This window comes from Phocoena sinus, chromosome 8 (genome assembly GCF_008692025.1).
Source record: "Phocoena sinus isolate mPhoSin1 chromosome 8, mPhoSin1.pri, whole genome shotgun sequence".
NCBI classification, from domain to species: Eukaryota; Metazoa; Chordata; class Mammalia; order Artiodactyla; family Phocoenidae; genus Phocoena; species Phocoena sinus.
In genome coordinates this window covers 67,009,801-67,023,297 of record NC_045770.1, presented here as the reverse complement: position 1 = coordinate 67,023,297, position 13,497 = coordinate 67,009,801, and the positions used below count along the sequence as shown (strand labels likewise).

At 45.0% G+C, this 13,497-nt stretch overlaps 1 protein-coding gene across 10 annotated transcripts in view; it reads right to left on the bottom strand.

The window, feature by feature from the left end:
• TEAD1 (TEA domain transcription factor 1) overlaps nt 1-13,497 on the bottom strand; it is a 264,526-nt gene that overhangs the window by 177,011 nt on the left and 74,018 nt on the right. For all 10 annotated transcript variants that reach the window (XM_032639100.1, XM_032639095.1, XM_032639099.1 and 7 more), the window contains one exon: nt 2,654-2,909. In XM_032639100.1, coding sequence (XP_032494991.1) covers nt 2,654-2,810 — 157 coding nt within the window. In that variant the 5' untranslated portion in view covers nt 2,811-2,909. The remainder of the gene's footprint in view (nt 1-2,653; nt 2,910-13,497) is intronic.

Here is a 13,497-nt window from a genome sequence, read left to right as displayed (position 1 = left end):
AGTAGCTCTGGTCCCACACTGCTCACATGACTCAATTCCCGAGGGGCTGGGGGCTCACCATGGAGGCTCCCAAATCAACCTTCTCTCACCCTCAAAGTTACAGGCAGGTCCCATGCAGCTCTCAGGCACCTGGGCTACTTTCTCTGAAGGGATCCAGTCTCCATTTCCCATAGCCCTGATAACCACCATGTTTCCCTTCCAAAGCAGCAGTACAAGCAAAGCTCCTCCACGCTGGCCAAAGAGAGGGAGTTGAAGGGAATGTTTTCTCTCCAAGGCAATGGCCTAGACATGGGGATGGCTTCAGGGCCGCTGCAGCAAATCCATCTCTTGCACCCCTAACCAGGACACATGACCTTGCAGTTGTGATTCCTAACGCTACTCGCTCAAAATGACTGCCCAATTTTAAATCAGGTTGGTCACCAACACAGTCAATAAATGTAACGTGGATTTCAGGAAAAAAAGAATCTATGCGTCAAGAACACACGCTCCCAGGAAGCACTCAGAATCTGATTACTTTCAGTATTAAAGACATGCTTCACAACCAGCACCACATTTGTCAACAGACTGATCACTCTTACTGAAGTACAAGTCACAAAATCCAGCATCATACAATATATACGCCCCAAGGACCACGGATACCATCTACTTTACCCTCGTTTTGTACAGGGGAGAAAACTCAGGCACACACCAAGGGTAGGATTGTTCAAGTTCACTGTGGGTAGACGGCTCAAATCCAAAGCTTCTCACAATTCTTTTTCCTAGTCTGCTGCCTTTGACCCCCAAATACCAACAAGAATTCTTTCACAAATTATTTTCACAAAAAAAATTAGTTCAATCTACCATGGCTGCCACCTAAAAAGTAAAATCAATGGAAAAAAACTGGAGTTGAAAAGAATAACTCCGGCTTTGAATTATGTTCTTATTCCTAGCCCAAAAACCTGCTTCCTAAAGGGACAGCTCCTTTCCCATATTCCCAGTGAGAAATGAAAGGCATCTTCCCACCAGCATGTCCAACACTACGCCAGTATTTTAGATTAAAACAATCTCTGGGTAAACAAATGGGTGTTGGTACAAGGTAGAATGGCCCGAAGCCACCTTCACTACTCCTAATAAAATCAGCTTCAAAGAAGGCTCAAAGATTAAAGTGCTTTTCTCTGCCTTTAAAATGGGGAAGTTGTATTTTTAGGTATGAAAACAAGACCCTGAAAGCAAATAGCCAGGCTGAGGAAGGGTAGCCCAGGAAAGAAACAAGCACACAGAAAATGGAAGGCCCTGAAACTTTCTACCCACAGCAGCTGAGATGTTTCATCTTGAGTCCATTTCACCAGACATGAAGAAGCTTCTTTGGCTACGAAGGATCACATGAGAACATAAAACAAATACTGAAGGTTTACGTTCCCTTTCTCTCCTGTGTGTGTGACCCGACTGGCCAAGGGAGAGAGACTCTAATGCTGCAGAAAGCAAAATTTTCCTTGTTTCCATTACATCATCCAAATTGGAGAGGGGTAGGGCAGGGTGGGGGGCACAGCTGGTGGCAGCTGCACCACCATCTGCTTTCTCCTCAGCAGTGGGTGCTAGTTTGAGCTGCAGCCTCCTACGGCTCCTGATAGAGGAGGTGTGGTATTAAAGGTACAACACCCTATTATGGAAAAGCTTTCAAATTATTTAGAAATAAATCACTCCCGTGATAAGTTAACAACCTCCGCTAGGCTGCTGAGCCGGTTCTCTTTGAGTTTAGGTTATTTGTTTGCATCTCTTTAGACTCAGCCACAGTGCAAACTGTCAACTTAACGTGCCCAATTAGACAAGCAGAATGTATATGCAACCACCTGCCATCTGCTTCCCAAAAGGTAAGCAGGCAGAAAGTAGAGGTCAGCAGCTGGAAGCCTTTACAGCAGGTGCAGGGAAGGTCCAAACCCAGTGTGCAAGCCCCAGACTAGTGGATGGGTGCTTGCCGCCACCTTTGGCATCCCCAGCCATCTGGTCAACTGGTCTCATCCTCTTGGGTGCTCTTGGAGTTTTGAATGCACTGTGAGGGGTCCCCATGTGGAAAGGGAGACTGGTCAGAGTAGCCCGGGGGTCAGTGCCTTGTCTGGCCATTCAACTGCAAATTGGCAACAACGCAGCAAACTGGTGGTTCAAAGGTCTGATCAAGTCCCTGGGCATGTTTTATATGGCCTATACAGAGTTGTGTTTAAAAAAAAAAAAAATGTTGGCTTTTAAAAATGAGTATATTTCATATATAAACATCCACCTTGCTAGATTTGGCAGCACAAGGCCCCATTTCTACGGAGCTTCAGTCAGTTATCTGGAGCTAGGCAGCAGCACTTCCTTTTGATGGGGCGTGCATTCAGAAGAATTAGTCCCCACGTTTGGTGTCTGCATATGCCACTGCAACTACCTCTGCTCCTATCTGGTCCTTGAGAGCTTTTGATATGAAGAAGAAGAAGAAACTCCAGGGAATGATTTCCCAGTGGTCCTTTACTGACTCTCCTCTTCAGTTGAGATTCAGTCCCTTGGATGGCCAACTAAAATCGTACAAAGATCATTCAACCCAATACAAGGAATGGATCTCAGGAGAAGGCTAGCTACGTTGACCCCTTACCACAAAAGCAGGTTGCAGCATTTCAAAGGAGCATTTCAAATCACTTACCATACATCTTGCCTTCATCTGATAAGATGATTTTCCTCCTCCCACATGGTGGATAGATAGCCAAGGCTTCCTGAAAGCTCTGCTCAATGTCGGGGCTCCAGACCCCTTCTGCATCATTGTCAATGGGCTTATCTGCAGAGTCACTCATCCTTTCCATGTTTTCGGCAGGGCTCTCACTGCCGCTCCAGCTGCTGGGCTCAATTTTGGCGGTTGGATTTTCCAAGCCGAAGCCTGGAGCCTTTTCAAGAAAATAGACCTAAGAGAGAAATCAAAAGATAGTATAAGGACACAGTAACCATCAACATACTGCTCTCGCTGGTTCTACTGCAGACTTTTCAGTCACCAGCTTTGCTTGGAGAATAACTCCTAGGAGAGAATATGGAATTTTGAGATCCAAGTGTCTTTTGTTCCTATGTATCACGTTAGGAACAGAAAGAAAACAGCAGGCAGAAGCTGGATAATCTTCACAGATGAGAGGAAATTTTCATCTGAGAACAGTACTCACTCTGAATTGCAAGTTCACAATGAATCATGCAAAATTTGCTAAGTACCTACTATCTACCAGGAGCACTTTGCTCGATGATAATCAAATCTCCAGAGCAGAACAAGTTGTTTAAAAGAAAATAAAGTAAAACAAAAGGCATCTACCTCACTGTGGCAATTAGCACGATAACTCTAAAATGTCAAACCATCCGAGAATTTGTCACTGAGATCACCAAGAAGCAAGATGGCGGCAGAATGGCAGACAGAAGGAGGGACATTATTTTATCACAAATACTCATTCTACAAACAGCAATGCCAGCAGACCTGGACCTGCTATTCTATAGCATTTATCGCAGGGCTTTTTACACTGTACAAGTCAGGTCACTTTGCCACTCTCAGCTTCTAGATTGTAACCCTGAAGCTGGAACCAAGTTGTCCCCAATTCCTTCCTTCCCTGCAACAACTGCAAGCGGCCAGCACATCTGAAGAAATGTTTCACACCCACATGAGGCACTTCATCTGGTAGCCTCCTTGGAATTCCTGATCACAGGAAAACTGTGGGGGAGGCTTTCGTTTATTTTTCTGTAGCACTAAAGATTACAGAACCAAAAGAAATCTTTCTCAAAGATTTATTCTCCTTAAATTATGCATGTAACCTATGGTCATTCCAAACAAATGTCAAAGTGGCACAAACACCAATGTGAAAATGATCTAATCCAGTACCCCTTGCTGTCTGCACACTAACATATCAATATGCCTTTGTTGAAAAGGCATCAGGTCATTTATTCAAAGCCTTCCCCAAAAGGGGGATAAGAATTCCTCCTGGGGATTGACTGGAAGAGGGGAGGCGCAGGGCCTGAGTAGGGAGAGCTTAGTGCGACCACCATTCCACCCCCTTCCGCCGCCTCAAGTCCACGCAACATTACAACAAAGGCGGCCAGGAGGGAAGCAGATGTGGGCAGCCCTACTAGGTACCAGGCACTGCTCTGTATCCCAGGGCAGTCACCTCTGAGAGCCAGCACCTCTGAGAGCCAGCCCTTTCCTTCTCTCTCCCAACTGAACCCTTTTCCCCTGCCTTCCCCCGCTGTGTATATCTACAGATCCCAGGTGCAGAAAGTCTGAGGCACAGGAACATTACACAATAAATGGTATAACCAACGTGTGCTTTTGGCTCCGTATCCTGACAGCTCTTTAGATTTGGCAGCACCTGGATAAAGGAAACCCTCAGGTTATCTGCCTTTGAACGCTGCCACTGATCCATCTTTCAAAGAACTTGTCAGCAAAATATTTACTACTTCTTACCAACACATGTACACTGACACAGGACTTTAAAAACTGCCAAATGTTAAAGATATAAATTATGCCACAAGAAAGGGTTTTGTGGCTGACCCCCAGATGAACTCTACAATGCCTGCAGTGTGGGCCTTTGAATTCTCAAATTATTACATTTTTTTTCTTGGTTGGGATCTAAGAGTCTTATAAAATCCAAGCTGAACTGCACGCTACCCTAGAGTCTAGCTCCAAAGAGGTTTATTAGAGAAATTATAAGAATATGTGTGAACTCTTTGAGCGGTGACTAGCCGTTCACTTTCTCCCTCTCCACCTTACCCCAAAACTAAACAAAACAAGACGAACAAAACCAGACACATACAAAAACACAGGCCAATTCCTCAGCTCCAGGCAGCTCACAGCAGTAAGACTTCACTCCAGAGAGCCACATTTTAAGATTAAACTGTGTCCAGCGCTCAACCACTATGGTAGAGGGATGGAATCCAGGGGACCAGGGGAACTTTATTTGACTAAAAAAAAAACATTACCATATAATTGAAAGCCTCAGAGTCTCCAGACCAAAACACAACAACCCTAATTCAATAGCTGAGGTCCCCTCTGACACATCTCATTAACTGGTCAGTCTATGCATGAACATCACCAATAACAATAACAAAGAACCCACTACCTTCCCAGTATCACCTCCTTTGTACTAACATGTTGAAATTCTTCCATCTATTAGGCTAAAACCCATCTCCTGGTTAACTTCTAATCATTCAGCCTTGAGGTCTATCCATGCCTTGGGGAAGCAAATCTCCCCAAAGACACCCATTTAGGTATGACCAGAGCAGCCCCCAGTCTCCTGACCATGTTTCCAGACTAGACACAATTCACATCATCCCTCTTGCCCAGCCCAGTTTGTCACAACCTTCAATAAATGACACTCAGAGGTGGACTTAGGATCCATAAAACTTCTAAGCTCCCACCCTCCAAGTGCTGTTCCTGAATCCCGACTCTTGATCAATTGGGTTAGGAGCTAAAATCAGGAATTTATATCTATTCTATTAAATTCCATTATTTTTAGCCTTGGCCAGTGGCTCAAAACTGGTAAGATCTTTCTGAATCATAACTGCCAAGCTTAATGTCCTCAGACACCAAACAACTTCTGAAGGTGTTACACACGGGGAGGGTGTTAGACCTGCTTTGTAGAAGTTCCAAAGAAGATTATGGCTCAACATAAGGAAAAATTTCCTGTTAGTTCAACAAGTGGTAGATGGCCTCATAAGACAGGCAGCAGAGTCTTGCAGACAACCCCTTCAAGTTACCTCTAAAGCTAAGGGTCACAACTCCTTGGCTGTTGGGGAATGCAATATTAACTAGCATCGATTGATCCATCCACTTAGGAAGCATAGGCGCTGCTCTAAATGCTCACATGTTTTTATTCATTTATTGCAAAGGGAAGAAGAACTCCGTGTCCAGGCTCTTGCACTTGGTGAACTGGAGCTCAGCAGGATGGAATTACCTACTCTGGACAAGGGCCAGGACACAGCCCCAGAAGCTACCAGATACATAATCCACAGACTTCTACAGGCCCTTGGTTTTACAACCCAATTGTAAGATGAGGCCTTGTATGGGCAGAGTTTCCAATCACAAGACTAGGACTGGCTGAGAGAAGCTCCCTGTACTGGATACCAAATTCCATCCCTCAGTTCCCTTCCAGCCCAGCTCAAAATCCACCTCATTCTGGAAACCATCCTTGTATCTAGTGGCTCTGAGAGAATCAGCCACACATTAGGAGCATCCTAAAAACGTGTGGAATTAGTTAACTACCACCCCATCTACCTGGCTTCTGAATGTACAATGACAAGCACCTGCTTATTACCAACAATAAGATCTAATCAAGTGATATACGCATAGAGTATCTGTGCCTGCAGAGCTGATGTCCTCACCTCTTCATACACCCTTTGAGCAACGGAGCCAACTTTCACTCACTTCAGTAAATGAAGAACATAGTATTGTGGGGCAGAGGGGGTGGAGGGGGCAGCGGGGGTGGGGTGTATGGTATTAAGATTCAAACTGATCTGGATTCCAAACCTGTCTCACCCATTAGCCACGCAGCCCAGACTAAATTAGGTAATCTCTAGAGGCTCAGGTTTTAATTTATATAAAATGAAAATAATAAATTAAATGCAACCCCAGTGCAGAAAAATCATTAAGTAGTGGAGGGACTCTACCCCATGGAGTTCCCATAAAGATTTAGTGAGATAATGAATGAAGGTGCTCTATCATCTGAAAAACCATGAACAGATGATGTTTTCAAGTCCATCATCTCTAGACAGTGGTATGGACCTTGTGATGCTCAAACACCTACTGATAATGGGATGGTAAAGAAATGAAGGAGCTTCCCTAATGGCTCCCTTTGGGAAATAAGTTTGAAGGATCCTCTTCCTTAAGGTCTTCAGATGCCTAAATGGAAAATTTTAATTGGTAACAAACGCCTGCACTTATAATGCACACAATCAATAGTTTTCATATTCTTCTGGGAAGTTTCGTTGAGGGGAATAACCCTAAATCTAAACGAATGCCTAAAACAAAAGAGAGAAGGGAAAATGTTTTTGGTTGAAAATGTACTATATATCACGTAGCCCCCATGTGCCTCAGTTTCCATCATTAACACTTTTCTAAAACCTCCTTTTTTCCTGAAACTCTTCCCAGCCACACTGGAATAAACTCCAAAAAGAAATGTTACCAGTGACCCAAACATTCCTGCTAATAGCCACACTGCCTAAATGAATCATTCTTTCAGGATTACCCACTTACATTTCAAGACAGGTAACATAAGCACATTGGAATGACATCTTATATGATGAACATTATACATATATATGTGTTTGTGTGTGTGTGTGTGTGAGTGTATATATATATATACATACATACACACACACATACATATATATAGTATTCAACCAGTACATATTTTGATTTAAAAGTCTAGGGGAAGAAGGAGGTTAGATGGTCAATGCAGGTGCTTCTAACACCAACTCTATCCAAGGGACGTATGCACAAGGGGTATGACACAGGACACAGGAATCGCTGCTCCTTTTATATTAATTCCTGTGGGTCTCTCGTAATGTAAGCATCTCACCCACTTACTGGTGATTTAAGAGCTCTTAAATAAAAGTATTAGTTTTAACTAACCCTCATGATTAGGGAAATGTCACTGAACGTGAGGATCTAAAAAAAAAAAAATCCATAAAGCTTATCTTAGCCAATATCTTCATACTCTGTGAGGCAACAAGAAAAGAGGTGGACTGGAAGTTAGGACTCTGCCTCTACCCGAGTAACCCTGGACCACACAGTATCCGCCATGTGCCTCAGTTTCCACCGTTAACACTGAAGGAAACCAACTTCATCATTCATCGCCTGTGTTTCCAAAGACTACCTATAAGAGATCTTAGATTAAGTTGGTTTGTTATCACTCCCCCCATCCACATCCCAATGTCCTTGACGGCAAGGACTACTACAGTTACCATAGGTATCCCCTGTGCTAGCACAGTACTTGGCATAATAAATATTCAAAGAAAGAAAAAATGAACCAACAACCAAATGATGTGAACATTCTTTGATAACATGACTGAACTTATCACCCAAGCTTTCCATGAGAAGGGTCAGAGTTTCAGCTCCTTTCCCATTCCTCAGCCTGACTCTGGCCAAGGTTCTAATGAATAATAAGAGCCCCAAAGGAAATCAGCAAACCAAGAAGATGTAAGAGGACAGACTTATGCCAAGCACAGTTTGGATAACCACGAGTTAGCTGTCTGATTCAACTTCTTATTTATTAATCACGACTACAGACAACCAAGAGCCCTTTGTGTTAAAGGGACAAATATGGTTTGGGTCTTCTAGGACAGGGGTCCCCAACCCCCGGGCCGCATACCAGTACCAGTCCACAGCCTGTTAGGAACTGGGCCACATAGCAGGAGGTGAGCAGCCAGCGAGAGAGCAAAGCTTCATCTGCCACTCCCCACCGCTCCCCATCGCTCGCATTACCGCCTAAACCATCACTGCCCCACCCCGGTCCGTGGAAAAACTGTCTTCCACGAAACCGGTCCCTAATGCCGAAAAGGTTGGGGACTGCTGACCTACAGGATCGTATTTAGTAACTGCACTGCCCTCACTGGGTATTATTCCTACCTTATGAGGTCCAGAGGCCTAAATAAGTTGACTGAAGTCACATATGCTTAATAGTCATTGCTCCAGATAGAATGCACATTCCATGGGAATACTGGACTCAAACTACATCCTCACTAGACAGTGAGCTGGAGGCTGGATTCGAAAGGGAGAGAATGTGGGCAGTGCTGAATTCTCAGCTCTGTCCACAACTGACACCATGAAGCACAGTCTAATGAATTCCTAATGAATAGTTATGATACTGACTCACCTCCCTGGGTACTTGGGAGGAATGTCAGACACTAGTGACGGTTCATCGCTTTTGCATATGTAAATGCGGAGAGCTGTTATTTTCCTACCATTTCAGACGCTAGCCAAACTTGCTAACAAGTGGCCTGAGAAATACAGGTGAGGATCGGCAGCCTGGTTTTGAAGGCAGTCTCCAGAGAGTCGGAACGTCTGCTGTGTAGTCAGTATCAGCCAGTGAGCCTTAGTGTCATACACTCCAATTGCCAATAGGTTCCCTCTAATTTCAGCAGGAAGGAGCAGATAATTACACCTTCTCATTTCTGAAAATCACTTCTATATCAACAGGATCCATCAACAAGCCAATACCTCTTCACCAAGACCCCGATGCTGAGCACCCCATCAGAGGTCTTAGCGTTACCCTCCTGAGATTCCCTGATTAATTCTCCGCTTCATCAGCTCCAAGTACTTGCCCAGGTGACAGCTCGAGAAAGGCTCTGACTGATTTCATGCCATGCGGTTCTGTATTACCAGCCTTTGAGGGAATCACCTTCCCCATCCCCTTAATGAATGTGTTAGCCATTAGAACAGAAATTCCTGTCTCTTCCTTTCCTCTTCACCACCACCAGGCAAGCTTAATCACTGCTCTCCATCAGTAGGCTCCTTCAAAGAGACAAGGCCATATACACTCAGGTCCAGGCAATCTATGCCATCTGACCATTCCAAGAGAAGACTTGCTATCAAGAACAGTGCACCTGTAAGGGGAGCGTAAGCTGGATGACATGACCGGTAGCCCAAGTCATGGATCCCTGGAAGGTGGGTTGTTTAACCTTGGGAAACACGTTTCAAAGCCAGAAACAGAAGCTTCTTTAATGCTCTAAGAGGGGAAAAAAGAAAAAAATGCCACAAGAGTTAGCAGTAAGTAGCATTTCAAAAGGAACATTCCTAAGCCCTTTCCCAGGAATAACAAAGAAAACCCCCAAACTAACTCCTCCATTCCAAAAGGTCTGTAGAGTGAACACACATTTCAAGTAGACTCACCAATCCTAATGCTTTTAAACAAAGAAAACAAATACCAGGAAAAAAATACTCCTTAGTCACTAAGTCACGGGTAATGTTACTTTCTTAGGTGGTGAGATTCACCATCAGACTATCATGATGCCTCAGAATTTTACATGACAACGAGTACAAACTAAAAATCAAAAGTAGACAGCTCATACTTTATTTTACTTTTTTAAAATTTATTTATTTTTGGCTGTCTTCATTGCTGCGCGCAGGCTCTCCCCAGTCGCGGGGAGCGGGGCCCACTCTTCATTGCAGTGCATGAGCTTCATTGTGGTGGCTTCTCTTGTTGCGGAGCACGGGCTCTAGGCGCGCGGGCTTCAGTAGTTGTGGCACTCAGGCTCATAGTCGTGGCTCGCGGGCTCTAGAGCCAAGGCTCAGTAGTTGTGGCACATGGGCTTAGTTGCTCCACGGCATGTGGGATCCTCCCAGACCAGGGCTTGAACCTGTGTACCCTGTGCTGGCAGGTGTATTCCTAACCACTGTGCCACCAGGGAAGCCCCAGTTTTACTTTTTTTATTTTTTATTTTTGGCCACACTGTGCGGCACGTAGGATCTTAGTTCCCCAACCAGGGATCGAACCTGTGCCCCCTAGAGTAGAAGCACGGCGTCTTAACTACTGGACCACCAGGGACATCCTGACAGTTCATATTTTAAAAGCTACCAGCACATCAGATAAACACATATGCTGCATTTGGTCAGACCCTAAGACAAGCATTGCAAAAGAGTCCATCTCAGCCCCAGGCCAGAAGGAATGCCAAACAAATGGGCCTCATGCAATCAAGGTGCTGTTCCCTAGGTGGCAAGTCTATAGGCACATGGGTGGGGAGACATGGGGTGGGGGGTTTGTTGTAAGAAGGCACCATCCTTCTTACAAAAGCTGGTGGAGACTCACTCAATGTTACACAGCTCATTGCCGGCCAACTTAATGATGTGTTGGCTCTGGACTGACTCCAAGTCCCAGCAGCTGACCTGCCCAGATGCGGCTCCTTTGGCTGATGTGGAATCCTAATTCTGCTGCATTAGGAGTGGCCCTCTCCACTCTACACAGAGAAACGGTCCTGGGCTGCCTTCTCCAGTTTCTATGATTTAGGATGCTTCCCCCATTCTGGCCATGCCTCGGTCTACCCTGGATTATTACACAGCATGCTGGGTGAAAGCAGCAACAGGTAAATCCAGGGCTGACTTCTGCTTGGGTCATAAGCCAATCGACAAGGAAAACTGGAAAAAGATGGCATTTGAAAGTGCTGAACTGTGAGGACCAAGCTCTGCTCAGGGTCTTCAACTGGGTACAGTGGCATTCAAATGCTCTCTAAAGACCCAATGGATCCATGTGACTATCATCATCACCGCATCAGAGAATCCAAAATTTAGGCTCCAACGTGCCCAGAAGGAAAAAACTCCTCTTTCCTGCCAACTTAGGGTAACCAAGAACACAATACACGGCGACAAATGTTGTTCCTTTCCATCCTCTCAACCATCACAAATCATATGTTTACATTTTTGTGTGAGTGTTGGTCTGGCCCATCTTACTTTAAATACCCATTTCTAATGCATCTGATCATAGAGATACTGATCCCATATCATACATGAGTATTTTCTGAGTCCCAACACATGATCATCAAACTCCTTGGGAGCAGAAACAGAGCTTGTGTGACCTCTAGGACCGAGGGCAGTGGCATGTAGCATTAGGACACTGGATAAAAAAGAGGGACAGACTGAACAGCAGGTAGAACTATCTGTTCCAGTCCCATAGTGATTCCACAGTTATCTGAGAGAAAGTGTATTCCAGGAGCTCCGGATAAACTGCTTTTATTGAATTATGCTTTTACGTGATACCATCAGCATACCCAGAAACATCCCATGAATTAGTCACTGAATGTACTCCAAGAAGTTGAGTATGTCCTTCATCACATTACACAGATTGCTCTTTACAAAGGTCCCAATGGAAAGTTCAATAACCAACAAAACACCACGTGTTTTTCACCTCGTGTTCACCCGACTAGGCTTCCTCACTCGCTGCCAAAGAGCACTAAGCCCCACTGGCAGGCCCCTCAGACAGAGCACGGTGGTTACATGGTCGGCAAGCTTGGTTTCATTCCCAAACCCGCTTTTTGAGGTCCCTGCCTCAATCCTCTTCTTTTTCTTCCTTCGTCCCCTGCTTCTTAATTTGTGCTCTTCTACAGCCTTGCAAGCTGCCTTAAATTCACTCTGAAACAGGACAGGGCGGAATCACGAAGGGGAAATAATTTCTGTTTTCTTTTTATTATCTGTTTCAATTCAATATGATAAAAGGTTTATTGAAACCCCCCACCCCAGGTCTCCCCACCCATGTGCCAGGCACTAGAGAGAGGAAATAAACATGCTCCCCTCCCTGCCCTCAAGGAGCACCCTTCCAGCAGGGAGACACAGAAGTAGGTTAATTATCCTTCAAGACTTCAAGCCACTCCCGCCATGTTCCTGCAGAAAGCACCTTCGCTCCCCAGGACAAATGAACCCTCTCACTCACTGCACAGGAATGATACGTCTCTGTGGCTGTCAACCCTGGGGGGTTGTGAGATCTTTAAGGCTTAGGTCCATGCCTTTAGTCATTTTCCTGTCCTTGGCATTTAATGAAGGTCTGGCACACAGTCAATGCTCCCCAAAAATAATGACCCAAAGGGTGCCTAAAATAATGAACCCACGGGTGAACAAATGAACAAGTTCATGAATATAATATGTCAAAAGAGGAATGAACTAAGTGCCGTTGGAGCACAGAAATAGGAGCTGATTCTGTCTCTCAGGTCAACAAGGGCCTCATGGGAGGTGATGCTTAGGCTGGTCTTGAAGTCTGAGCAGGACTTACGGGGCCAATTGAGAAAGCTCAGGGAGGCCTGTGCAGAGATGGGTATCTGTGAAGGGGATGTAGTGAAGAAAAGACAAAGCAAGAAAACAAAAGGTAAACTGAGCCAGACCACAAGGGGCCACACACACAGCAACAAAAAGTTTGGGTTGTTTCATTCAAAGGCAACAAGAAAACGCCAGCAATATCAGGAGTATGCAAGCAACTCCTAAAGGGGGGGGGGGGGGGTTGTGTGTTAGTGTATGTGTGTATTTGGAGGGATAAAGGATGAAGAACCGGCAATTTTACAAATTTGGAATCCAAATTGTTTAATCAAAAGCATTTTCAGGGCTTCCCTGGTGGCGCAGTGGTTGAGAATCTGCCTGCCAATGCAGGGGACACAGGTTCGAGCCCTGGTCTGGGAAGATCCCACATGCCGCGGAGCAACTAGGCCCGTGAGCCACAACTACTGAGCCTGCGCATCTGGAACCTGTGCTCCGCAACAAGAGAGGCCACAATAGTGAGAGGTCCGCGCACCGCGATGAAGAAGAGTGGCCCCCGCTTGCCACAACTAGAGAAAGCCCTCGCACAAAAACGAAGACCCAACATAGCCAAAAATAAATAAATAAACAAACCAATGAACCGACATTTTTTTAAAAAGCATTTTCAGTGTGGTGTGGTCCAAGACCAAAAGAGTCCTCTAGATAAATTCAAGTGTTACAATGTGGCTTATCCCTTAAGCGTTCCAAATTTATAAAGGCCTTTTAATGCACAAAAGGACAACGACCGTTTA